The sequence below is a fragment of the Microtus oregoni genome, unplaced genomic scaffold (genome assembly GCF_018167655.1).
Source record: "Microtus oregoni isolate MIOR12 unplaced genomic scaffold, Mior012 000064F_ref0000363, whole genome shotgun sequence".
Taxonomy (NCBI): domain Eukaryota; kingdom Metazoa; phylum Chordata; class Mammalia; order Rodentia; family Cricetidae; genus Microtus; species Microtus oregoni.
The window spans coordinates 5,983,336-6,009,393 of NW_024543874.1; the positions used below are offsets into that span (position 1 = coordinate 5,983,336).

The 26,058-nt window shown below is 44.7% G+C and overlaps 1 protein-coding gene across 2 annotated transcripts; it reads right to left on the reverse strand.

Moving 5' to 3' along the window:
* Window positions 1-1,199: 1,199 nt before the first annotated feature.
* Window positions 1,200-24,310, reverse strand: Xrcc2 (X-ray repair cross complementing 2). 2 transcript variants are annotated; one of them, XM_041640715.1, is made up of 4 exons: window positions 24,203-24,310; window positions 9,900-9,981; window positions 2,469-3,125; window positions 1,200-1,490 (listed from the first exon to the last, which is right to left on the reverse strand). In XM_041640715.1, exons 1-4 carry the CDS (start codon window positions 24,239-24,241, stop codon window positions 1,468-1,470), a joined length of 801 nt encoding a protein of 266 aa, XP_041496649.1. In that variant the 5' UTR covers window positions 24,242-24,310; the 3' UTR covers window positions 1,200-1,467. The 2 variants fall into 2 exon arrangements, with proteins under 2 accessions (XP_041496649.1, XP_041496648.1); XM_041640714.1 differs by having other exon boundaries at window positions 1,200-3,125.
* Window positions 24,311-26,058: the final 1,748 nt, after the last annotated feature.

Sequence of the window (26,058 nt, forward strand, 5' to 3'; positions counted from 1 at the left end):
ACCCCCGGAGAGAAAAAAACTACAGGCAACCAAAGAATGCCGAGAGCAGAAGCAAAAGCCCTTCCCAGGAAAGAACACTCCCACTGGCTGTCCAATACCAAATAGTCAGTCCTAAAAACACTCATACAACATTGAAAAGACCCAAGGGGGTTGTATACTTAGGAGTGTATGTGTGTGTAGGACAACTTTAAAAGAGGCCAGAAGCCATGAAGGAAATTGGGAGAGCAAAAAGGGCGGTACACACGGGAGGGTTTGGTGGAAAGAAAGAGAAAGTGGAAATTATACAATTGTATTTTTAAAATTATATTAATGGGCCAGGAAGGCACAGAGGTATACATCTTTAATACCAGCACTTAGGAGCCAGCCTGGTCTACGTAGTTCCAGGCCAGCTAGAGCTACACAGTGAGACTCTGGGTCAAAAAGGAAGTTTCCTGCTTGGTGAGGGAGCAATCCACCAGGCTCACTGAGCAGAGTTAACTGAGGACACACAGAGAGGGAAGGATGCTGCCCACAGGCAGCAGGCCCAGGTACACCGGGAGGGCACAGCCAGCAAGGCATATCACTGTGCCTTCATCATCAAGAACTTCAGTTTCAGCTTTTCTAGGATGCGTTTTAACTCGTAAACCTCTGGAAACATAAATGAACACAAGAACACAGCTACGTCACCACTGGGAAGCTCCAAATGTGACATGTGGTATAAACAGGTTTGAGAAGAACAGCCAGCCTGAGTGAAGACACCTAAGAGATGCTTCCAAAGTTTTCTTCCTACACCTCAGTGCTGCCTAGTTAGGGTCATCAGGGATGAGGGAGCCTCAGTTGAGAAAACGCCTCCAAAAGATCCAGCCATTGGCAAGCCTGTAGGACATTTTCTTAATTAGTGATTGATGCGGGAGGGCCCAGCCCATTGTGGGTGGGGCACCCCTGGGCTGGTGGTCCTGGGTTCTATAAGAAAGCAGATAGAACAAGCCATGAGGAGCAAGAGTAAGCAGCCCCCCTCCATGGCCTCTCTCTGTATTGACTCCTGCTTCATGAGTTCCTATCCTGACTTCCTTCAAGGACGGACTACTCCCCAACCTTCTTCAGGTCATGGTGTTTCATCACAGCCTAGCAGTCTGAACTGGAACAACTCCTGTGCAGCACCCTGTCTGCAGCCTCCTGCAGTGCGAACTCTTTCTGGGCGTCATGGAAGCACAGCCCCCATAGCGTCCCTCAGCTCGCAGTGGCCTGCTCCAGATAGGGAAGAAAACACTAGTGATAAACAATTCTAACAGTTTCAGAATCCACCATTTAATGAGATGAACATTCCATAATAAATCTCAGAGTTCTTACATGAGTACATCGTTTCTCCAGGTTTGAAAAATCACACAGAACCAAGCAAATGGAAAGCCATCTTGAATTCAAGTGTAACTCAGATCAGAATTCTCTGGCTGTGAGGTGCAGTGAAGCACTGTGTGCTAGATGTCCTGGTTACTTCAGAAGCTGAGGCAGACCTGGGGATGAAAGGAAACATAGTGACACCCTCAGAGGGGTGGCGGGGAGAGGGAGGAGGAGGAGGGCTCAGACAGTCCAGCTTCATCTATCTGTCTGTCTCTCTGTTTACTGGTTGGCTTTTTGAGACATTATGTAGCCCTGTCTGTCCTGGAACTCACTATATAGACCTGGCAGGCCTTGAACTCACAGATCCACCTGTCTTGTTTTCCCAGTGCTGGGAATTCAAGGTGAGTGAGTACACCACACCCAGCCCACTCCAGCTTCTAGACAGAGGCAGCTGAGCAGGTGACCCCTGTGCTCATTTCTTTGAAGTAACAGCTCTGCCCACCCTCTCCTGCCACAGCTCCTCAAGGAGGCCAGGGCCAGCAGTGAACCCTTCCTAAACACTCAAAACATGACTTAGTCTGAAACATGTATCATTTACTGAGTTCAGTGGGGTGCAGCGTGCTGGACGCCTTCCAGAGCCTAGAGGGACAGTGGGGTGCAGCGTGCTGGACGCCTTCCAGAGCCTAGAGGGACAGTGGGGTGCAGCGTGCTGGACGCCTTCCAGAGCCTAGAGGGACAGTGGGGTGCAGCGTGCTGGACGCCTTCCAGAGCCTAGAGGGACAGTGGGGTGCAGCGTGCTGGACGCCTTCCAGAGCCTAGAGGGACAGTGGGGTGCAGCGTGCTGGACGCCTTCCAGAGCCTAGAGGGACAGTGGGGTGCAGCATGCTGGACGCCTTCCAGAGCCTAGAGGGATAGTGGGGTGCAGCGTGCTGGACGCCTTCCAGAGCCTAGAGGGACAGAGGAGCTTCAAGCTTACTGTACTGTTTGTATTAATTTCCCCAGAATCAAAACCTTCAGAATCAAACCACGTTAGCCTATAGAAGACTTTTAAAGACTTGCCTCAGAGCTCTCCAAAGCCTTTTTGATGACAAATCAACAAAACTCCACCCCACTTTCTCTGATCATAAAAGTGTGTTTTTTTAAACTGTTACTTTTTAAATGATGTGAAACCAACAAGAAGCGGCTGCTCTCTGACTGGTCGTCTCTGGAGAAGATGACTCTGTGCTTCACCGCCTTCTGCCAGGCCTTGCAGAGATAGGCTCTGTAGTCCAGGGCCCCGTCGCCTGGAAGCTTGGAGGAAGAGGGCCCCTGTGCCGGGTCCGAGGCTTTCTGCATTAGACTTTGCGTTGTGGCGACAAGCAGCAAGCGGTACTGAGTGACGAGTCTCTCTAGGAGCTGAGAACACTTCTTCAGAGTAGATTCCTGCAGGGCCACGCTTTCTCCTCCACTGGCGCGGTCTGTCCAGTAGAAAGCCGACAGGCTATCCACTATGAGGAGGCAGAGGGAGGGGTGGCCACAGAAGAGCGCCTCCAGCGAGTGCAGCGTGAGCAGTAACTGCATGCTGCTGCTGCAGTAGGCCAGGAAGAGCCTTCCCAGGCAGAGCTTGATGGCTTCCTCCGAGCTCCGCGACAGCCTGTGCTCCAGAACCGTCACGAGGCGGAGCATGTCGAAGTGGTAGTCTGTATCGATAAATAAGACCTCTATTTGCAGTCCGCCCTCTGATTTTGGAAGTATACACCGGGCTGTTAAGTGATAAAGCATTTCCGTTTTTCCCGTTCCTTCTGGACCATGAAATTCGAGAATATCACCTGTGTAAAATTCAGAAACATCAGTCAAGACACAGCAGGGCGACAGCGAGACACAGAACATGTCTCAGACCCTTACAGAGAGCTGCACTCAAGTGCAAATTAAACACCTAAATCCACCTGTTAGCGTGGATCTGCACGACAAACACAGATAAATAAGGAAATTCATACAGCATCTCTGAGAAAGGACACAGTGTAAAAAAAAAAAAGTTTTTTGGTTGGTGCTGAAGACGACATCCAGGTCCGTAGCTGTGGTAGGAAGCAGCTCTACCACTGAGCCACACCCTCAGCCCAGCAGTGAGAGTAACTGGCACCAAGAGAACACACACAGCAAGAGGGAAGCTCCTATGGGCCTGGGTGACTCAGGCCACTGCAGCCTCACTGCTTTCTGTGCTTGAGCCTGAGTTCGGGTCTCAGAGCCCACGTGACGCTGATGCAGTAGCATTCCTGTAGCGAAATGGGAGGGAGACAGAAGTCCCAGGAGCTTACAGTCCACCTGGCCTGCTGTACAGAGTGCTGACGTAGAAGGTGAGGGACACAGCCCACCATGCAAAAGCACAAGGCAGAAACCTACAGCAGGCGTCCCGAGCCTCTCAGGACCCTAACACTGATAGGAGACAACACCTTAGCAGCTATGTAACTGACGTAACTGATGGCCAATCTAGGGCATCACTGACTGGATTTGGAAGTGTCTGGCCAGTGAATAACAACTCAGGGCATGTCTGGGGAGAGTTGCTATCACGATGGGTCAATCCCTTGATGACTTCATATGATGGCGTTTACTGGGAGGGGGAAAAAGTGGTGGGAGCTAGCTGAAAAAAACAAGCCACTGATGTGTGTTTCTGGAGAATTTTTGTCCTGGCCACTTCCTGACCTTCAAAAGTGAAGAACAGTCTTTCCACGATGGTAGTACTGGGGCCAAGAACCCACTAAAACCATAAGCCAAAGTGAGTATTTCCTTCTTTAAGTTGTGTGTGTGTATGTGTATATACAGGAAAAAATCATACATGTTTATAAGATCAGTAAAACATATGTAAACATGTTCAAACAGTATGCTTTATAAATGGGACAGTTCATGTATCTTCCCTTGAAGTTATGATCTCTGTTATGTCCGCAAGTTGTCACACACACACACAAAGTTAGCGCCCTTATCCAGCCAAGTACAACTTGAAGCAAAAAGAAGAAAACAAGAAGAAGAGGAGGCGGAGAAAAAAAAAACAAACCCTGGAGCTTGGCACTTGAACAGCTGGGGAAATCTGGATGGTTTGGCCCTGACAGCTCCTCTTGAGTAGATGCTAGGAGGAGTCAGGGCTAAGAGACTGAGGCAAGAGTCAGAGCTACAGCCTTTAGAATACGTAAGAAAAAGGCCACAGCAATCACTAGCCTAACTGTGGAGCCAACACACTGGATTTGCCGATCATAATTCCTAGTTCTGAGGACTCAGAAACTGGGCAGTGCAGAAAACAGCCTCCAGCTGCAAATGCATTAAAATGCTTCCACAGCGCAGAGCCCAAGGATCTTTCTGCACCATAAACTTCCTGTAACAGATGCTAGAAGTGGTAGTGACCTAGAACCCCGTCTTTGGTGTGTGCTGTGTCAGCTGAGCTCCTGTCTAGTTTTACAGCACATTAAATGTAAGTACACGTTTTTTGGTAGTGACTAAACATGAGGGTGTTTCTATAACATGTGATGCAAAGATATGCTACAAAGCCTTGCCCTAACACAGGGTTACTTTCCTAAGGCCTAACTCGTGAGTACAAGCACGTGTGAAATGACATGCTTTCCTATGGAGTACAGGGACAGAGATCTGCTGAACCAGCAATCCCAGAGTCCTTTGGGCTGAGGGAAAGGACAGTAGACAGTGGCACAAAGTCAGACACAAAGCAGCACAGGAACCGTGAGTGTGCAGATGGCAGAAGAGAGGAGGAGTATGTTTGTCACCCTTCTGCCTGTGTGCACTGGAGCTGCTGAGTCCTGCGGGATGTGACCCTTACATGATGACATCTGGGGCCAGCTGGACAATCAAATAACAAATCAAATTATTTCCTTGCCTTAGTCCTCAAACTATTTTTCTTTCCAGAAAACTTACTTAGTATCCCTTCACTTGCATTTCTACTCACCAAGCACAAATTTGGACATTGAGATTCCTAACATAATGTTACCTTTTGAAATATTCACATTAAAAAATGAAAGCAAAACACCTTTAAGCTGGGTGTGGTGATAGACACTTTTATCCCAGCACGCCTGAGGGTCAACTTCACAGTGAATCTTAGGCCCACACTCAAACAGACAAAACCACACAGCCCTCAAACCTGTACTACTATTTCCAATCACTTTCACTCAATAAAATGAAACACTCTGGTGGACACATGTGCACAGATATAATGGGAAAGAGCACAAAGATGGTGAAGACTAACTAGACCTCAGCAGGGAATGACTAACAAGCTGACATCAATCCAAACTAGACTGTTATAAATTAAGACATTAATTAATGACTAGGAAAATAGTTTTAAAATTATGAAAGAGAGTAGCAAGGGATTTAAAATAGTACAGTAGAGGAATTGGAGAGATGGCTCAGCAGTTAGGAGCACTGGATGTTCTTCCAGAGGACTCAGAACTCAGATGGTGGCTCACAACCACCTGCTACTCCAGATCCAGGGAATTCAACACCCTCTTCTGGCCTCCATGGGCACAGACTTATAGGCAGGCAAGACAGGTACACATATTATATAAAATAAACAAATCTTAGAAAAAAGATAGTATGCTAGACTCATCTATTTAAAACAAAACAACAAAAACCAGAAAAGGAGAATTAGTGAAACAGAAAAGGTATAAAATACAAAACAGGGAGTAAAATGGTCACAATTCATCTCATCTCATCAGTAGTTACAGTAACTTAAGTGAATTAAATATTCAGTCAAAAGCTGATAGGCAAAATGGAAGAAAAAGTCAGGATCCAGCTGAGAGCATTCAACAATGGACACACTTCATAAACCAAGCGGCAAGTAAAAGAAAAGGACAGACACTGTGTAAAGAGCAGTCCAGGGCTTTCTCCACCACCACCCTTCTTCTTGAGACAGCATCAGATAGCCAGGTAGTTTTGAACTCTCTATGAAGCTAAGGCTAGCCTTGAACTCCTGATCCCAGGAGTTGGGATTAGAGGTGTGTACCACCACAAGGCTGAAATTGTTATAGTAATACCACACACAATGAACTTTTAAAACAAGAGTTATTATTTGGAATAGTGTGTGCATGCAAGTATGTGTAGGCTAAAAATATATGAAATAAACTAGATGTGTTGGTTATTTGTAATGCAACTACAAGTTCAAGGTCAGCCTGGGCTACTTAGTGAATTCTAGATCTTGCAAAGCTGCAGCTCCGTATCTGTTTAAGTGCTTTTAATACCCCAGGTAAGAAAAATCATGTGGTTTGTCTTAGTCCGCCTAGTCTATCAGTCTTAATTTTTTTTCAAATTATATGTATATGTGTAGGAATGTGTAGTGAGGGTAAGAGCCTAGGGGAGCCAGAAGTGTCAGCCAGAAGTCCCCTAGCTGAGGGGGTTATGAACTGCCTGATGTGGGTGCTGGGAACCAAACTCTGGCTCCCTGGAAGAGCAGTCCAAACTCTTGACTGCTGAGCTATCTCTAGTCCTGGTTCTTAGGTTTCATCCACATTGTGTGTGAAAGGGTTTCACTGTTTGCATATACTGCTTTCTTGTTTATTTGTGTGTAAGTCTGAAAGTCTCACTTTGTAGCCAGGCTAGCCTCAAACCTACGGTGACACCTCCCCAGCCTGTCAGTGTGGGATTACCCTTTCAACCCCTGATGGACATTTGTTTGCTTTTTGAAGATGTGGCATCATCGTTCCACTAACTTCTGTGGAAGCTCTATACTGTCCTCAGTATCGACTGTACCATTTTCCCGTCTTAGCAGAGATACATGGTAATTTTGGTTCCCTCACAGTCTTGCCAACACTTAGTTTTTTGCATTTGTTTTAAATAATGTCATCCTAATGTATGAGGTATAAAGGACACATTTTATAATGATGAATGAGCCAATCAGCAATAAGACATAAACAATAATAAACTTTTGTATGCATAATACTCAAAGCCTAAGCCCAGGAAGCCAGATAGATGGAACTGAAGGGAGAATTAGGTAACGGCCAGATGTTAATAGCTACTCTAGAAACAGAACAGCTGCAAACAAGTGCAGCAAGGAAGCAGAAGTTAGCACTAAAAGCCAGAACCAAGAGTCATCTAGAGAGCGCTTGGACCAGGCACAGGAGAACACACAACCACAGTGCACATGGAGTAATAAATCACTGGTCAGACCATAGCACAAGCCTCAGTATATTTAAAAGGTCTTGAATCAAGGAAGCATGCATTTCTAACCAGAAAAGAATGAAAACAAACTAATGACAAACTAGAGATCTTCTTGTTTATTTTTTGAGACAGGATCTTGCTACACACAATAAACTAGCTTCAAACTTTGAACTTCCTGCTTCAATCTCCCAAATGCTGGGACCACCTGGCTGTACATCTTTCTGACCTTGGAATAGGGACTAAGAGTCTTGTACATGACACTAAAATAGGAACAACAGAAGAGACACTAAAATCTCAAAGTTAACCATGCCGCGCCTCAAAGGAAATCAACATAGTCCAGACAACGGGCGGACAGGCGCAGTGCAGCTGCATCTACTGGATATGCATCTTCTACCTAAAACACGTAAAGGGCACTACAATGCGGTAATGAAAGGGAACTTGGTTTTAAAATCAGCAAATATCTGACATTTCTCCTAAAAGGGCGGGCAAACTGCGAGTGAGCTCAGGTGGAGGCAAGCAACTTAGCCAGCCCCCAGGGAAGGGCAAAGAAGCACAGCAGGGTGTCACTCTGAACTGACCAGGATGCTGAAGCCACAAAGACATATTGATAATTAGTCCTAGGACGTGGGGGATTAGGAACAGATGCTTCACTGAAGGTCACAGGTAAAACGTGAAGCTATTTTAGAAATCACTTTGGCTGTTTTTTCAAAGATGAAGCATTGCCTTATAAGCTAACAATCTCCTCTCTATGTGCTACTTAAAAGAATCCAAACCCTATCTATCCACAGAAAAACTTGTCCATAAAATCATGGCAGAACCGTTCAAAGCTTCAAAAATTCAGAAGCAAGCGACAGTGCAGTCTCACAGTGGGACTATGCAGCACTACAGAATTGGCTACTGAACTGGAGTCACGCTCAGTGGTTAAGGGTACTTGCTGCTTTTGCAAAGGGTGTGGGTTCCATTCACAGCACCCACATCACAGTTCACAGGCATTTGTAACTCAAGTTCTAGGGAATCTAACACCCTCTTCTGATCTTGGCAGGGACCAGGCACCCACCTGCACACAGACGTACACATTGGCAAAACAATCATATGCATAAAATAAATCTTAAAGGGGGAGGGGGTGTGCTACTGATACATGACAAAGACAGACGTGAAGGGCCACCTTAATTACACAAGACCGCCAGAAAGGGCAAGTCCACAGAGAAAGCTGGCTGTGGTGACCCAGGGCTGACTACCAGTACAGTACCAGTCTTTCTGGGGTGACAGTTAAAAAAACTGTGAGACTATATTAAAAACAACTCGATTATTGTGGAGACTCAAAATGTGAGCCCATTCCATCTTGTCTGAAAGTCAGAGAGTTTGAGCTTATTTTTGTCCTTTCAAAGTTGTCTGCAACAGGTGTGGCTACAAAACAAACTATCCTGACCTAGGGTGTGCTTACTTGGTGTTTTGGACGTTAAGATGGTCCGTACAGGTAGATCTGCTCCACCATGACCAAAGGCCAGAGAATTCAAGCATACTCTGCTCCTTCTTTTGAAATAGGAGTTGTTTTTTTAAAATATTTATTTATTATGCATACTGTGTTCTGTCTGCATGCATGCCTACAGGCCAGAAGAGGGCACCAGATCTCATTACAGATGGTTGTGAGCCACCATGTGGTTGCTGGGAATTGAACTCAGGACCTCCGGAAGAGCAGCCAGTGCTCCTAACCTCTTAACTACTGAGCTATCTCTCCAGCTGGAAATAGAAGGTTTGATTTAGGGAGTGGCTACCTGCAGGATACTTGGTCTAGGCTGGGTTCACTGCCCCAAACATCAAATACTTTTCTCAATAACTAGCGGCTTAATGTCTCGAGTAAATGACTGGGCAGACGACTGTTCTGGTTGTCCTTTGGGCCGTGTGTCCACGTGTCTTTTTGTATAAAACTGTGTGGAAATTAAGCACGGGCAAACCCAGAACTTACAACTCGGGAATTCCGCATTCAGGATCTGCTGAGTTGCCCTCCCGGCACTATCCCGTGTCTCTGTATCTCTTTCGTATCTCTGTTCCCCTACCTAACATTTCTAATCCTCACACCCCTACCCTGGAATGTACGAACGTACCACGGCTAGGATCACGGCAGAAGTCACCCCAAAAAGTGGCTCACAATCAATTAGACACCCAAATTCTATGCATTACGCTGTAACTAAGCTCAAGCACTCAACGTTCCCTGTAAACTTTCCTGCTTTTTCCCGCTGCAGAAACATTAAGAGAACAACTGGGAACCTCAGGACTCTTGCAGCTCTGCAAATGTCAAATGAGAAAGAATGAAAACTAGGCCAGGTGGAATTCCCATGAATACCGTGTGCTGGGACTAGGTGTGGACGTGGAATGCAGGTGCCCATGAGATCGTGTGCAAACTGGCCCCACAGAACTTCCTCCCACAGGCTTTCCCACTAAGCGCTGTGTTTTACCATGCACTGGTGAGTCTTCATCAGCGAACAGGTTGGGTTCGAGTTCTTTCAAGGAGCTCCTTCCTTCAAGTCGGGCAAGGAGCTTCCAAAAGAAGAGGAGGAAAAGTCATTACTTAAAAGGATACAACATCCTAGAAATACATATTTATGTAAATTTTAAAAATCTTTACGATCGTAATTTGAAGATTTAGAGGAAAATACTAACAGGGGAATATAATTTAGGAGAAGCACTATGTTTACGTCTAAAGACTTCATATTTATGTGTGTGTTTCTATGCCACGTGTAAACAGGTGCTCCAGGCCAGGGGAGGGGTCAGTACCAGCGTGGGTGCTGCAAACCTAACGGGGCCCTGCTGGAGCAGCAACATTTACCTGCGGAGCCATGTCTGCAGTCCCTGGTATGTAGCTGGCTTGGGACTTGCTGTAGACATCAAGTTGGCCTAAAAAGCTCAGAGACCCCCCCCCTGCTCACTGTCTCCCAAGTGCTGGTGTTAAAGGTACATGACACCATGCCTAGGTCTGTTCATTTATTTTTAAAATATTTAATTTTTAATTTATATATCAGATCTACTGATGCAAAATAAGTCTGACCCCTCAAAGAAATAAACAGCAATTGCAGGGTATAAGACAAGCTATTTACCATTGGTGTACTTACACCAGTTAGTTATACAGTGGTCTGATTTAATTTGCCTCATTTTATCATTTTGTCTTTCCCCAAAGGGGGAAGGCAGAGGAAAGGTTCCCTAAAGAGCACTAGACTTAGCTGTATTTAAAAGCAAGTGGGAGTCCAAGTACCTGGGCACAGGTGGTGCAGCAGGCACAAGAGGGCGCAGCCGAAGCATGAAGAGCACGGCTGCAGGCAGAGCGGACGCTGATTTGAGCTGCAAGAGCTTGTTGCATGAAACAGGGGGCTTCTCGATTGGGGTAGAACCACCAAGGACATACACCTCTGGGCATGTCAACTCAAGAGGAAAGAACCTCCGTGAATGTGTGCAGTGCCATCACAGGCCAGGGTACTAGCCAGGGTAAGAAGGAAAGTAAGCTGAGCTGTAGGGTCCTAGTTTCCCTTCTGCTGCTGTGATAAAACACTGACAAACGCAGCTTAGAGGAGGAAAGGATTTACCTGGCTTACACTTCCAGTCACGGATCATCGCAGAGAGAAGCCAGGCCTACAAAAGCAGACACCAGAACCAGAAACCATGGAGGAACGCTGCTTGTTGCTCTCTGCCTCAAGTTCAACCAGAAGTTCAGCCAGCTTTCTTAAACAGCCCATGGCCAGCACCTATGGGCCCCACAGGATTAGTCAATAAGCAAGACAGCCACAGCCAGCCCATGGGGCAGTCTGATCTAGGCAATTCCTCAGCTGATTCTAGGCTGTGTCACACTGACAGCTAACAAAGGCAAACACCTGCATCTTCCCTGAGTTCCTGGCCAAGGATGAGTCGTGACCCTGCTGTCATGAGCTCCCCACCACGATGAACTTAAGGTGAACTCTTAAGTTGTTTTTGCCGGGTATCTGGTTGCAGAAAAGAGAAAAGCAACTAATACAGAAAACAAGGATGTGTGTGTGTGTGGGGGGGGGGGGGGGTTGCTGTGATGAGCCTGACCGGGAGGGGGTCAGTTCTCAGGCCTCTGGAATTGGTTTGCAGGAGGAATGTGAAAGAGTTTTGAGCTACGGGCAGAACAGCTCTAGAAAGCTGCATGCAGAGCTTGACGGGACATCCCGGTGGGAGTCTGGAAGGCCAGACTGAAGAGAGAAATGCGGACAGTGAAGGCCCACTTCCCACTGGAAATGGAGCTAGATCGTTCAAGCTACATTCTCGTAAAAAATCTGGCTGCATTTCGAACTTGGTGAGCCTGAATATAAAAGTATGTATTTGTTTGGTGGCAGAAATCTCAAGATGGGGGAACATTTAGGCCATGCCCTGGTTACAGGCATACAAACTACGAGAGTAACGGTGCCTGATACTATAGGTACAGAAAGCTGTGGAGACCAGCACTGTGTGGCAGGTTTGGAGGTTGTTATGTGAAGCTGTGATGATGAAGTCTAAGTTTCAGTAGAAACCTCAAAAGATGCAAGACCATGAAACATCCCCTAGGAAAATCTATAGCATGGAAGCGGCTCATGAGAGGAAGCTATGTGTGCTGCAGGCCAGAGCTGAAATGCAGGGGATTCCCAAGTCCTTTGGAGCTGTGGGGACCTGACAGTCAGCCCTACACTGATGACACAGAATGAACGACTCTATCCCAGCCATTAGACCTGGGTAATAATTTACACAGGTCCCCCGTGAGGACTAAAGAAACCTGATATGGATCCAGGCGTCCCTTAAGGGCCGGTGACCTTTAGCTCTGGAACACCTGGGAGAGCCTAGTGGCCTGCAGGTGAGATAAGAATAGGATAAAGGGCTGGGAGGCATTGACAGCTGCCTCTGCTTCTGTGAAACCTGCTGGTCACTCGGGAAAGGGATGGTCTTTTTGTTACTACATAGTGGGAAAGCAAGAAACAATGAGGGAAGTAAAGCAATATTCTTGCCCGCTGTAGTTTCTATGCAGAGCTGTAACGCACACCTTTCTAATGTTAAAACCCCACCCTAACCCCATTGCAACACAGCATGCTGTCCTTCTGCTAGCAGGAAGAATAAATTCATTTAATCTGGGCTGGAGAGATGGGTCAGAGGTTAAGAACACTGGCCGTTGCTCTTCCAGAGGCCCTGAGATCAATTCCCAGCAACCATATGTTGGCTTACAACCATCTGTAACGAGATCTGGTGCCCTCTTCTGGCCTGTAAGCAGACATATAGGCAGAACACTGTATACACAATAAATAAATCTGTAAAAGAAATTCATTTAATCTAAATTTGAATTGTGCCTTAGTCTTTGTTTTGTCCCAGTGGATTCAAACATCACAACAGAAACCCGAGTCCACCCAGAGTGCTAGATATGGAGCTGCAGGATTTAACATTTGCAGGGCTAGGCTTCGGTCTTGTTTTGGTTGATCTTTCCCTGTACTCCCATTCCTCATTCCTCTCTTTTGTCATGGAAATGTTCACTCTATGCCTTGTATATTAGAAATATGTTGCTTGATATTTGATCTTATGAGGAGGGGGTGTCAGAATTAAGAGACTGCCTTAAGTCTCAAAAGAGACATTAGCCTTTGAACAGTGTTGCTGCTGTTAAAGATTCTGATCTTTATAAAATTCTGATACTGGAATAAATGCTGATTTGTACTGTGAGATGGCCCTAAGGCACTGGGGACCTGTTGTGGAATATTAGTTTAAGATGCGTTGCACTCATTTATGCTGTGGAATATTTGTTTAATGAGGTAAAGATATGTTGCATACTTTTATGTTGCATTTGTTTAACTCTGTAAAGCTGTGTTACTTTGCCTGCCTAAAACACCTGACTGGTCTAATTAAGAGCTGAACAGTCAATAGCTGGGCAGGAGAGAGGAATAGGTGGGGCTGGCAGGCAGAGAAAATAAATAGGAGGACAAATCTAGGCTAGAGAAAAGTGAGAGTGGGCAGGAAAGGGAGGAGAAAGAGAAGGAGAGGAAGAAGAGTAAGAAGGAAAGAAGGATATTTAGAAAAAAGAAAGGTAAAAAGCCCAGAGGCAAAATGTAGTAGTTAAAGAGAAATGGGATAATTTAAGTTAGAAAAGCTGGCTAGAAACAAGGCAAGCTAAGGCTGGGCATTCATAAGTAAGAATAAGTCTCCATGGATTTGTGAGCTGGGTGGTGGGCCCCCAAAGAGTAAAAACAACAGTAAACCAGGAGCACATTACTTTCACCTGAACGTAAAATGTTCCCCACTCCCATAAACTCATGTTTCTTGACACTCATCCACAGCTGGGGATGAACCTCAACTGAGGTGAGGCCTGGCTGGAAGAAGTGGGTCACTGGGATTGGACTTTAAGGTTTCTTGTCCTCTGGTACCTGTTCTGCCAAAATATTGAGTGCACACCCCTGCCAAAGTGGGACTTCCTGCTGCCATGCCTTTCTCTGCACGGCAGACTGTACCCTTAAACTGTAAGCTGAAACACACTCTTTCTTAAGTTGTTTATCAGTGGTTACAACAATGAGAAAAGTCACTAATCCACATCTGAGTAGACGAAACAAAAGGTCTGAACCTATGCAGCAAGAAGCAGTCTCCAGCAGTTAAAGACAGACACTTAGGACTGCAGAACCAGAAAGCCAGGCCACTTCTGCAAACTTGAGATTTCTCCTCCATTAAGTGAGGAAAGCAAAAAATACTTCCTTGTGAGCGACAAAGTAACTATGATGCTAGTATGAGCTTATCGTGGTCATTAACACATCACCCTGACGGCTACCACGTAGAGAAGGCTGGGCTCTCTCATACTCCTCTAAACAGCTAACAGAAAGCAGAATCAATGATTTAAATGTCAATGAGGGAAATGGAATCAAAGCCAGTTTTCAAATTATTAGGAATAATATTTGACAGTCTTGGCTACCATGGGCACTGGTACACATGTATGGTGCATGTACTCATGTGCGTGCGCGCACACACACACACACACACACACACACACACACGGACAAACAAAAATTAAAAACAAAACAAAAACCTAACCTTCATGGCTAGCAAGATGGCTCAGTTGGTAGCCGCGCGTCACCAGGCTGAAGATCAGTATGTGCCATGCTTTGTCACTATTACCATAACAGCTACTGTCTGTGTTTACTGTGCTAGCAGAGTCTGTGTGTCCTTTAACTGACACAGCAGTCTCATTTATTGTTATTCCATTTTTTATATGAGAAAACTTATAAATTCCAGAACTAGGATTTAGTCAAAATCACTTTGGTCTCTAAAACTTAGAATTCTCTACTCTGCCATACAACCTTGGAGTCACTGCCAAGGGCTGAGATCTATGCACAGGCGCTAAGCTGAGTTTTTGAACCTATTAAATGGGGGTCAAATCAATCCTGCTGAGACAACTGCTTTTTCCTTTTTTCAGGCATCTTCACAGCTGAAACAAACACTGAACGTTTCTAGTAACGGCACCATTCCTGCAGCAGAACTCTCTGTAGCAGGACAGCACTCCCCGTACAGATGCCCATTTTAAGTGGCTTATAGGCTGTGGGCTGGCCAGCCCAACAATGGCTGCCCCTGACAGAAAGGCCAAGAGTCTGGTAAGTTGTTCAGTCCATGAAGCTGGATGTCTCAGTTGGTCTTCAGTATACGTCAGAACCTCAAAGAAGTAGGTTCTAATCCCAATAAAGGAATGCCTTAGTAACAGGACAGAAGAACTTGCCAATGGGAATGAAGGCAAGCAGGCAAAACGCAAGAAGCTTCCTTCTTTCACGCCCTTTTATGTGGGCTGCCAGCAGAAAATGTGGCCCAGATTTAGGGTAGGTCTTCCCACCTCAAAAGGTTCAATTAAGAAAAATTTCCCACAGGTGTGCCCACCTGCTTGCGTTTTAGTTGATTCTAGATATAATCTAGATGACAACCAAGATTAGCCATAGTAGGCCATACTTTGTCAACCTGACACACAATCACATCCATTCATGCTTAATATCCAAATGAAAAATAATAACTAGGTCATAATTCTACCTAGCATGATATAACTATCCCATGCACAACTGCAAACATATTATATATTTTAGAATAGATGACAATGTCCCCTGATAAATGTTTTAGTCTTTTAGTGCTTCATAAAATAAGCGATAACCACTATTGTCTCAATTGATGTCACATTATTTGAAATAGAGGAGAGAAAAGACAACTATTATTTAAAGCAGGTGTATATATGCATTAACACGTTCTTAACAAAATACAACAGAAACACTCATGCCAATTACAATGTATGTGTCTGCAAATAGTCTCACGCCTTAGCTGGCACTTATCTCTATTTCCTCTGCTACCCATCCTGTATTTCTTTCACCCTCAGCAAGCTCCTGGAAAATCTGGGCAGGAGTGGTTGGTGAGGTCAACCAGCACATCTTAACTGGCAAGTTCCAGGTCCCAGGGGCAGACCTGGTCTCAAAAAACAAGGTAAACAGCTCCTGTCCCAACAAGACCAGAAGCCACCCTCTTCCATCCACATAAACATGGAAAGAAATGGAGGGAGGAAGAAAGGCGGCTGGGATGGGCAGTGGGCAAAGGTGGGAAGCAGTTGCCCTGATTGTATATGATCAGTGTGGAAGTTTGGCTTTATCACAGATATTAAAATCAGAGGATGTGCTGGCTAAGTTTTGTCACCTCGACACAGGCTAGAATCATCTGGGGAAAGGAAACCTCAATTAAGAAATCTTATCACTAGACTAGCCTGTAGGCAAGCCTGTGGGGAGCATTTTTAACTTAGTGATTGAGTGGGAGGACCGCTGTACCACCCCTGGGCAGCTGGTCCTGGGTGCTGTAAGAAAGCAGGCTGGGCTAGCCAATGAGCATCATTCCTTCACTGCGGGTGCTTTTCCTGCTGACTTCCCTGCTGAGGGGCTACAAGCTGGAAGATGAAGTAACCCTTTCCTCCCCAAGTTGCTAGTGGGCCCATGTCTACAGTTTCTAACACTTGGGAGGTTTAGGTTGGCGGAGCTCAAGTTTCTAGTTCTGCGTGGACAATACAGCAAAAATCCATCCCAAAAAATTTAAATTTAATGTAATAAAATCAGAAGACTAATTCTTTCCACATGTGAAATTAGACTCCTCAGTCACTTCCAAAATTCAATTGCCCTTCAGGGCATAGACCCAGGCTTGGATCTTGAACAAAGCATTTGTCTCTATTACACAGAAAGACAACTGTTACTCCAATATGATATGATTAAATCCCAGGGTTCTAAATTTATTCTCAGCAGGGCTGCTGTTTTATAATTACCTTTTAAAAGCAATCATTCTATAAGAGGAAGAGGAAAGACAAATCCATGAAAGTCAAGAAAAACTAAGATATGCTTTAAACATTGCTTCCAGAGGCAATTTATAGACTAACATTTAAACTTAATAAATCAGCATTTCATTAGGTATATGATTAGGCTTTAATTGGGAAAGGTACTCAGAGATGGCTCAGCGAGGACTGCGATGCAGACCCCCAGACCTACGTAAAGCCAGACAGGTGCAGGAGTGCACATCTGTAACATCTGGGGGTGGCAGGTGGGTGGGTAGGGACCAGACGATCCCTGTAGTTTGCTGGTCTGTCAGTCTAATTGGCCTCTGCATGCAGTATGGAATATGTACACGTACAAACAAACACACAGATTTTGTTAGGAAGTTAACCAGACTATGCTTTAAATTTTCAGCTAGAAAGAAATGTCTATAAGATCTGAAAAGAGGGGGCTGGAGAGATGGTTCAGTGGTTAAGAGCACTGGCTGTTCTTCCAAAGGTCCTGAGTTCAATTCTCAGCAACCACATGGTGGCTCACAACCATGAGATAATGAGATCTGGTGCCCTCTTCAGGCCTGCAGGCATATGTGCAAGCAGAATACTGTATACATAGTAGATAAGTAAATCTTAAAAAAAAAAAAAAAATCCGAAAAGAGCTGGGAAAGTATGGTATTGACTTTTTAAAACCCCGCGGCTGACACTGAGTATGCTAGGTGTGTGCTGGTTGGTTCTTTGTTAATTTGACACAATCTAGGGTCATCTGGGAAGAGACTTCAATAGAGAAAATATGTCTATCGGATTGGCCTTAGACAAATCTGTGGGGCATTTTCTTGGTTAATGGATAATGAGGGAGGGCCCAGGCCATTGTGGTGCTAACCCCAGCAACAGGTCGTCCTAGCAGGTCGTCCTCCATGGCCTCTGTTCTGGTTCCTGCCTTGGCTTCCCTCAATGATGTGCTGTAATTGCCAAGTGTAAGCCAAACAAACCCTTTCTTTCCCAATTGCTTTGTCATCGCGTTTTATCACAGCAAATAGAAGAACAAGACACTAGGCCGCACTGTCTGCCCACCTGGGCCTTTCCGGTGTGACAGGGATAGACACTGTTCCTCCATCTTGTATTCTGGCTGAAGCCATTCCAGGTTTAACTAGAATCTGATCTCCTCGATGGAGAATCCCATGGAAAACAACCCAACTCTGTTCTAGGAACCAAAGGTCAGGATGTCCTCGCTGAGTTATCTTAGCCTTTGTTAAAACTGCTTGCTCGTGAGGAAAAAAGCTGGAGGGGTACAGCTAACTGTTCACCTTAGTTGCCTGTTTGCTTAGGAACACCACCCCTCCCCTCTTTCTCTCCTCCCAACTCTACCCTCCTTGCCCACTAACTAGTTAACGGTGTGTAGCTTCTGTTAAAATTTCTCACTTCAAATTACTTACTCTGTGAAATCCGCCTGCAGCCACTAAGGGAGAAGCCTCGATGAGGTCTCTGCCCTTAAAAACAAACCATATTCTGGACATTCCTAGGTGCGCCCGCAACACCTGGGTGTGGTTCCAGATAGCAGGACTAAAGACTTTCAGTTGGTTATAAACTGTCTGAGTGTCCATCTCTGGTCGGCTACCAGTATCAAAAGGAACTTGGAACTTTTTTTTTTATCACATTGATTTAAGTGTGCACATTCACGCACATGCAGGTAAGACATGACACACGTGTTAAGGTCTTTTACCATGTTGGTCCTAGGGTTCAAAGTCGGGTTGTAAGGCTTCGAGGGAAGCCCTTTGCCCAAGAAGGCACTTGCCAGATTCTACCCTCTTTTTTTTTTTTTTTTTTGAGACAGGGTCTCATGTAACCCATGCTGGCCTCCACCTCACTCTGTAACAGGACAGCCTTGAACTCTTGCCTGGTTGTACATGGACTGGAGATCAGAGCCAGAGCCTGGGCATGTTAGGGCAGCACTCTGCCGGTCAGTGAGCCACAGCAGCAGCTCTGCAGGGACTTTCAGCGGAGGTATCGTTTTGATACAGTCTCCTATCCTCTCTATATTAGTTACTTGTCTCAATTGCTGAGACAAGAACACCTGACAAAAATCAGCATAAGGAGGGAGGGAGGCCTATTTTGTCTTGCAGTTCCAGGAGACACAGACCATCATGGCAGAGCGGCATGGCGGCTATGGCATGGCATCCAGTCAGGAGTATTGGTGCTCAGCTTACTTTCTCACTTTCTCCTTTGTATTCAGTGTGGTGATTCTAAAGCCCAATCAAGCTGACAATTAGATAAACCTTCATGATCTAACTTTTTTTTCCAGTAAGGAAAAAAAATGCAGAAACCAAGCGTGGTGGTACACATCTGTAATCCCAGTACTCAGGAGGCAGTGGCATCATGAGTTCAAAGATATTTTAGCTACACAGTTCACAGTCAGCCTGGACTACATGAGACCCTGACTCAAAACAACAACGACAAAAAGAAGTGCAAAAAGAAATGGCCATAGGAGCAGCCTGGTAGAATCCTTTCCTCTTTGTTTTAAAAAAATGTATTTTATTAGGTGGTGGTGGCACATGGCTTTGATCCCAGCACTCAGAAGGCAGAGACAAGTGGATCTCTGAATTAGAGGCCAGCCTGGTCTACAGAGTGAGTTTCAAGACAGCCAAGGTAACACAGAGAAACCCTGTCTCCATAAAAACAAAACAAAAACAAACAAACAAACAAACAAAAAAGTGTATTTCAGGGGCTGGAGCAATGACTCAATGGTTAAGAGAACTTGTAAACTCAACGAAAAAAATCAGCATCTCATTAGATGCTGAAAAAAGCCTTTGACAAAATTCCAACACTACTTCATGATAAAAGTCTTGGAGAGATCAGGGATACAATGAATACACCTAAACATAATAAAGGCAATATACAACAAGCTGACATCCAACATCAAATAATTGTAAAGACAAAGCAATTCCACTAAAATTAGAAACAAGAAAAGTCTGCTCAGTCTTTCCATATCTATTCAAGTTGAAGTTCTAGCTAGAGCAATAGGACACAAGGGGAGATCAAGAGGATACAAACTGGAAAGGAAGAATTCAAAGTATTGCTATTAGCTGATGACATGAGAGTATACATAAGCAGCCCCCAAAAAAATGCACCAGGAAACTCCTGCCACTGATAAACACTTTTAGCGAAGTAGCTGGATACAAGCTTAACTTAAAAAAAAAAATCAGTAGCCCTCCTATAGATAAACAATAAACAGGTCGAAAAAAAATCAGAGAAACAACACCCTTTACAATAGTCACAAAGAATATAAAATATCTTGGGGTGACTCTAACCAAGCAAATGAAAGTCTTGTACGACAAGAACTTCAAGTCTTTTTAGAAAGAAACTGAGGATATCAGAAGATGAAAAGATCTCCCATGTTCATAGATTGGTAGAATTAACACAGGAAAAATAGCAATCTTACCAAAAGCAATTTCAGTGTCAATGTAATCTCCATCAAAATTCCAACACAACTTTTTACAGATCTCGAAAGAACAATACTCAACTTCATATGAAAACAACAACAAAACCCAGAATAGCTACAACAATCTTGTACAATAAAAAAACTTCTTGAAGCTTCACCATCCCTGACTTCAAGCTCTACTACAGAGCTATAATAATAAGAACAACATGGTATTGGCATAAAAACAGACAGGTGGATCAACAGAATTGATTCAAAGACCCAGACATAAATTCGCACACCTATGGACACCCGAGTTTTGACAAAGAAGCCAAAATTCTACAATAGAAAAAAGAAAGTGTCTTCAACAAATGGTGCTGGCATAATTGGAGGTAGGCATGGGGAAGAATGCACATAGATCCATATCCATCACCCCGTACAAACTCAAGTCCAAGTGCATCAAAGACCTCAGCATAAATCCAGTTACACTGAACCTGAGAGAAGAGAAAAGTGGGAAATAATAGCCTTGATCACACTGGCACAGGAGGCATTTTTTTTTAACATACCAATTCCAGTTCCCCTTCCCTCTTCTCCTCCCATTCCCCAATCCCTTTTCAGGAGACAACTTCTTTACTAGAACACTAGCACAGATACTAAAACTGATAATTAATAAATGGGATCTCATGAAATTAAAAAGCTTCTGTAAGGCAAAGGACACTGTCGATAGGACAAAATGGCAGCATACATAATGGGAAAAGATCTTCACCATCCTCACATCCAATAGAGGGCTGATTTCCAAAATACATAAAAAACTCAAGCCATCATGTCTAGACATCAAAGAACCAAATAATCAAATTTTAAAATGGATCTAAACAGAAAATTCTTTAAAAGAATCTCAAATCTTCAAAAAACAGAGAAACACTTAAAAGACATGTTCAACATCCTTAGCCATCAGGGAAACACAAATCAAAATGATGCTGAGATTCTTGTACCTCTCAGAATGGCTAAGATCTAAAACACAAATGACAGCTTACGCTGGAGAGGATGTGGAGCAAGGGGAACATTCAACCACTGCTGGTGGAAGTGCAAACTTTGGAAATCAGTATGGTGGTTTCTCAGAAAATTGGAAATCAATCTACCTCAAGACCCAGAGATACTATTCTTGGGTCTATACCCAAAGGATGCTCAATCATACCACAAGGACAGTTGCTCAACTATATTTATACAGCTTTATTTGTAACAGTCAAAACCTGAAAACAACTTAGATGTTCCTCCACTGATGAATGGATAAAGAAAATGTGGTACATTTACACAATGGAGTACTACTCAGTGGTTAAAAAAAAATGACATCATGAGATTTGAAGGCAACTGGATTGAAGTAAAAAAAAAAAAATCATCTTTAGTGAGTTAACCAAGACCAGAAAAACAAGCAAGGTATGTACTCACTTATAAGTGGATATTAGCTGTAAAATAAGGATAACCATGCTATAATACACAGACCCAGAGAGGCTAGGTAAATAGGAGGGCACAAGGGTGGACGCATGGATCTCCCCAGGAAGCAGAAATAGAAGAGATCTCATGGTGGACTGGGGGTGGGAGGGGATGGAAACAGGAGGGATTGGGTTGAAGGAGTGGCTGGATGGGGTGGGGAGAGAAACCTGGTGCCAGGAAAACTTCCAGGAATCTACAAGGATGACCCCAGCTAAGACTGTTAGCAACAGTTGGATACGTAGCCTGAATTGGTCATCTTCTGTAATCAGATTGGTGACTACCCTAATTGTCATCAGAGAGCCCTTCATCCAGTAACTGTTGGAGCATTAGGCCAAGCTGGAGGACTGCACAAGCCAGGGGGGGTCAAAGACATCACAAGAAACCCACAGAATCAACTTTCTGAACAGAAACAGAGGAGGAGCGGATTGGTGGGGGAGGGGAGGAGTGGGGAGGCAATGGGAAGAAAGGTAGGGAAAACAGGATGTAAAATAAATAATAAATCTATTTTAAAAAAAAAGGAGTACTTGTTGCTTTTGCAAAGGGCCCAGGTTCAATTACTATCCAAATGGCAATTCACAACTGCCTGTAACTTATTTCCAGGGAATCTGATGATCCGTCTGAGCTCCGTGGGCCCAGGCACAGATGTGGTACACTCATAAGCATGAGACAAAGCATTCAAATTAATAAAATAAAAAACTTAAAGTTTATGCCTGTGATTACACAAAACTAATTATACTTAAGTAAATGCTATTTGTCTTTCTTGATATTTGTCTCTGGCAAAGGAGGGCTATCTTGTAGCTTTTTTTTTCCCTATGAAAACCAGCAGGGGCTGGAGAGATGGCTCTGTGGTTAAGAGCATTGCCTGCTCTTCCAAAGGTCCTGAGTTCAATTCCCAGCAACCACATGGTGGCTCACAACCATCTGTAATGGGTTCTGGTGCCCTCTTCTGGCCTGCAGGCATACATACAGATAGAATGTTGTATACTAAATAAATAAATAAATAAATAAATATTTTTTAAAAAAAGAAAAAGAAAAGAAAATCAGCAATTGTTATCAATATTTATAGTGTTTACTATGCAGGGCTATGAAATGCCTGGAGGGGGAACTGGGAGGGAAGCGGGAAACAGTGTCTTTGTTGGTGTCCTTTCCTGTGTCCGTGAGTGCACCCCTCCTTACCCTGGGAGACACATCCTTCACTATCTCTTAGAGCTCGCTTCCCAACATTCTCTGTGTTCCAACTCTATAGAGACACTGGCTGTTTCCTAAAGCAGTGGTTCTCAGCCTTCCTAATGCTGCAACCCTTTAAGACAGCTCCTCATGTTGTGGTGACCCCCAACCTTAAAATTATTTGTTACTGCTTCATAACTATAATTTTTCTACTATTATGAATTGTAATGTAAATACCTTTGATTTTGGAGATAGAGGTTTGCCAAAAGGGTCACAAACCACAGGTTGAGAACCCCAGCCCTAAATGTTGTCTTTGGTAGATTCAGACCATGCCTGAGCTACTCCCTCTGCTTAGACTGTCACCTCCTCCTCCTCCTTCTCAGCAAACTATTTCAGATGGTCCTTAAAACGCCGGTTCAGGGGTTGAAAATTGTAGCTCTGGTGGTAGAGCCATTGCCTAGTATTCATGAATTCCTGGGTTCCATCCCTGGCAGGGCATAACCCAGTATACTCTCGGAAATCCCAGCATTTGGGAGGCAGGAGGATCAGAAGTTGAAGGTTAGGGGCTGGAGAGATGGCTCCGAAGTTAAGAATAGGTACTGCTCTTACAGAGAGCATGAGTTTGGTTCAGGTGACTCAATTGATCTCACACCTTTTTCTGGCTTCCAATGCATCTGCACATACCAACCGACAGACATACACACATATACATAATTTATATAAATAAACAAAAGAAGTTTAATGTTCTCCTCAGTTGCACAGCAAGTTCAAGGCCAAGAATGAGCTATGTAGATCCTGTCTGAAAACATCTAAGTATCTCCTCCTATAATTTGTCTTACAGACCCGCTTTTGGTTGGCATGCTTTTACCATCTACTGTACCTTTTAACACAACTTCGATTATTATTGTTTATTTGAGAGAGTCTCACTAGCCCCGTAGTTGGCCTGGAATTAGCTATATAAACCAGGCTACCTTCGAACTCATGGAAATCTGCCTGCCTCTGCTCTTTAGTGCTGGGATTAAAGGTGAGCGCCACCACTCTGGTCCACTTTTTATTGTTTCTTACTCCTAACTCTTAGCTACACAGTACTTGAGCCATTAACACCCATAGTTAATGGTTCTATTCCTGAATGAAATGGCTTGCGAGGCTCTAGAGAGACAGACCACAAATGTATTCTGGGATAGAGAGGGTCCGATGCCACAGGCAGATTAGAGAGGTGAAACAAGATACCTAAACATCACCTATCCCAGAAAACGTCTACAGATGCTCAGCTAGCGGCCCGCCCTTTCCCCAGCGAGGCAGCTCAGCGCGCCATGGAGAGTGTCGCCGCATCCCCACGGTGGCCCAGGACGCCGGGTGACTTCCCCTAGTGATGCGCGGCCCTCCTACCGCCCCGCGGTTCTCACCTCCGTCCCGGATTCGGCTTTGAGAAAGTCGCTACACATCGCCCCTCCAGCTCCTCAGGCTCAACTTTGCCGCCAGCAAAGCCATTTGGCAATAGCCAGTCAGACCAGCGAGCCCCGTACGCGCATGCGCTCTGTGAGGGCGGGGGGGCGGGGCGCGAGCGTGCGCAATAAAGTTGCGCCGCCCTCTCGGTGACGGCAGTCTCACGCGCTGCCTTTTTCTTTTCGGGCTCCTTGGAGACCCGGAGTCTGTTAGGTCTTAGCTTTTCTTTTCTGTTATTAAGCTCGACCCGTCTTTATTAGGCAAATTTAACAACATGCACTTGATTTTTAAGTTGTGTTTTAGTTGTGAAGCCCTGGCTGTCAAGGAACTCGCTCTGTAGACAAGATGGCCACAAACTCAGACCCACCTGCCTCTGCCTCCCGAGTGCTGGGATTAGAATTAAAGATGAGCCACTACCGGCGCCTACTTGTTTTTTAAGAAACTATTAAAGTAAATCTTCCAGTCGTGATGGTGCACGCTTGTGATGTTAGCATTGGGGAGGCTGAGGCAGAATCATCTAGAGTTAAGGTTAGTCTGGGCTTTGAGAAACAACAGCAAACAGTTAGGGGGAAAGCTCACTGATTTGGGCTGTTGGTGCACCAGTGGCCCCAACAATTCGTGAGGACATGGGATGGTCGCTTGAGCCCCGGAGACCAACCTGGGCGGCACAGAGGATGCATACTAAAAAGAAAATAACGTTACTGAGTAAGCAAGCTCTTTTGTCTGTTCTTGAGGCACAAGCCTCTGGCTGGGTGTGTTATTTGTAGGTAGTTGAGGGGAATGGGACAGAAATGTATGTTGAAAAGAACTGTGGAAATATACCGAGCCTGTGCATGTATCAAGCTCTTGGTTTGATTAGTTTGTTTGCTTAGAAAAATAAATAAAAATACTAGAAATACGGGCCAGCACCATGCCTGTATGTGGTTCTGGATATCAATACCGCTAGTTAAGCATTCTTAAGCATTTTTCAATTGAACTATATTCCTTGGTCCATTTTGTTAAGCTCTTGAGCCGAGGAGGGAGTAGAGAGTAGAGTAATTTTAGCACTATTGGCTGTCAAATGCCCACTGCCTAAATACATATAGAATGTTTATACTTGGTATATCTACAAACACACATCTAATATACACAGTACACACTAACGTAATGAATGTACCAGACAGACTATTTTCCACACATCAGATCTGTGCTAGGAATACGTCACAGGAGACATGCCTGAATGGAGTTTACAACCTATTAGGTCAGTTACTAGAACTTTCCTGAAAATTCACTTTCCACCAGACGTGTAGGTTGTTTCCTTGTGAAAAAATGTGATGTTGTGTCTGTCTCTTGTCATACTCTTGAAGCCGTGTAATCAAGAGCTAATGCTCTGTGCTGGCTAGTTTTATGTCAACTTGACACAAACCAGAGTTATCTTAAAGGAAGGGACCTAAATTGAGAAAATGCCTCCATAAGATAGGACTGTAGAGCATTTCTTAATTAACGATCGAAGGGGGAAGCCCAGTCCACTGTGGGTGGTACCATCCTTGGGCTGGTGTGTACCTGTCCGTACTACTACGTGTACGACGGTCCTGTAGGGCCTGTACTACATGTACTATGGTACTATGCCTGTAGCTTACTGCCTGCACTAGGGACCACTTGCAAGCCAGGCAAGGGGCCTGGAGATTGACACACACAAACAGAGACAGAGACTTGGGTCATCCTTGAATTCCCCAAGAATGCCCCCTTTATTGTGTTCAGGGGCAGCTTATATAGTGCTCTGGCCATGTCCCAGCTCTCAGGGATCTTTCAGCTTCAGGGCCACCAGAAATCACTC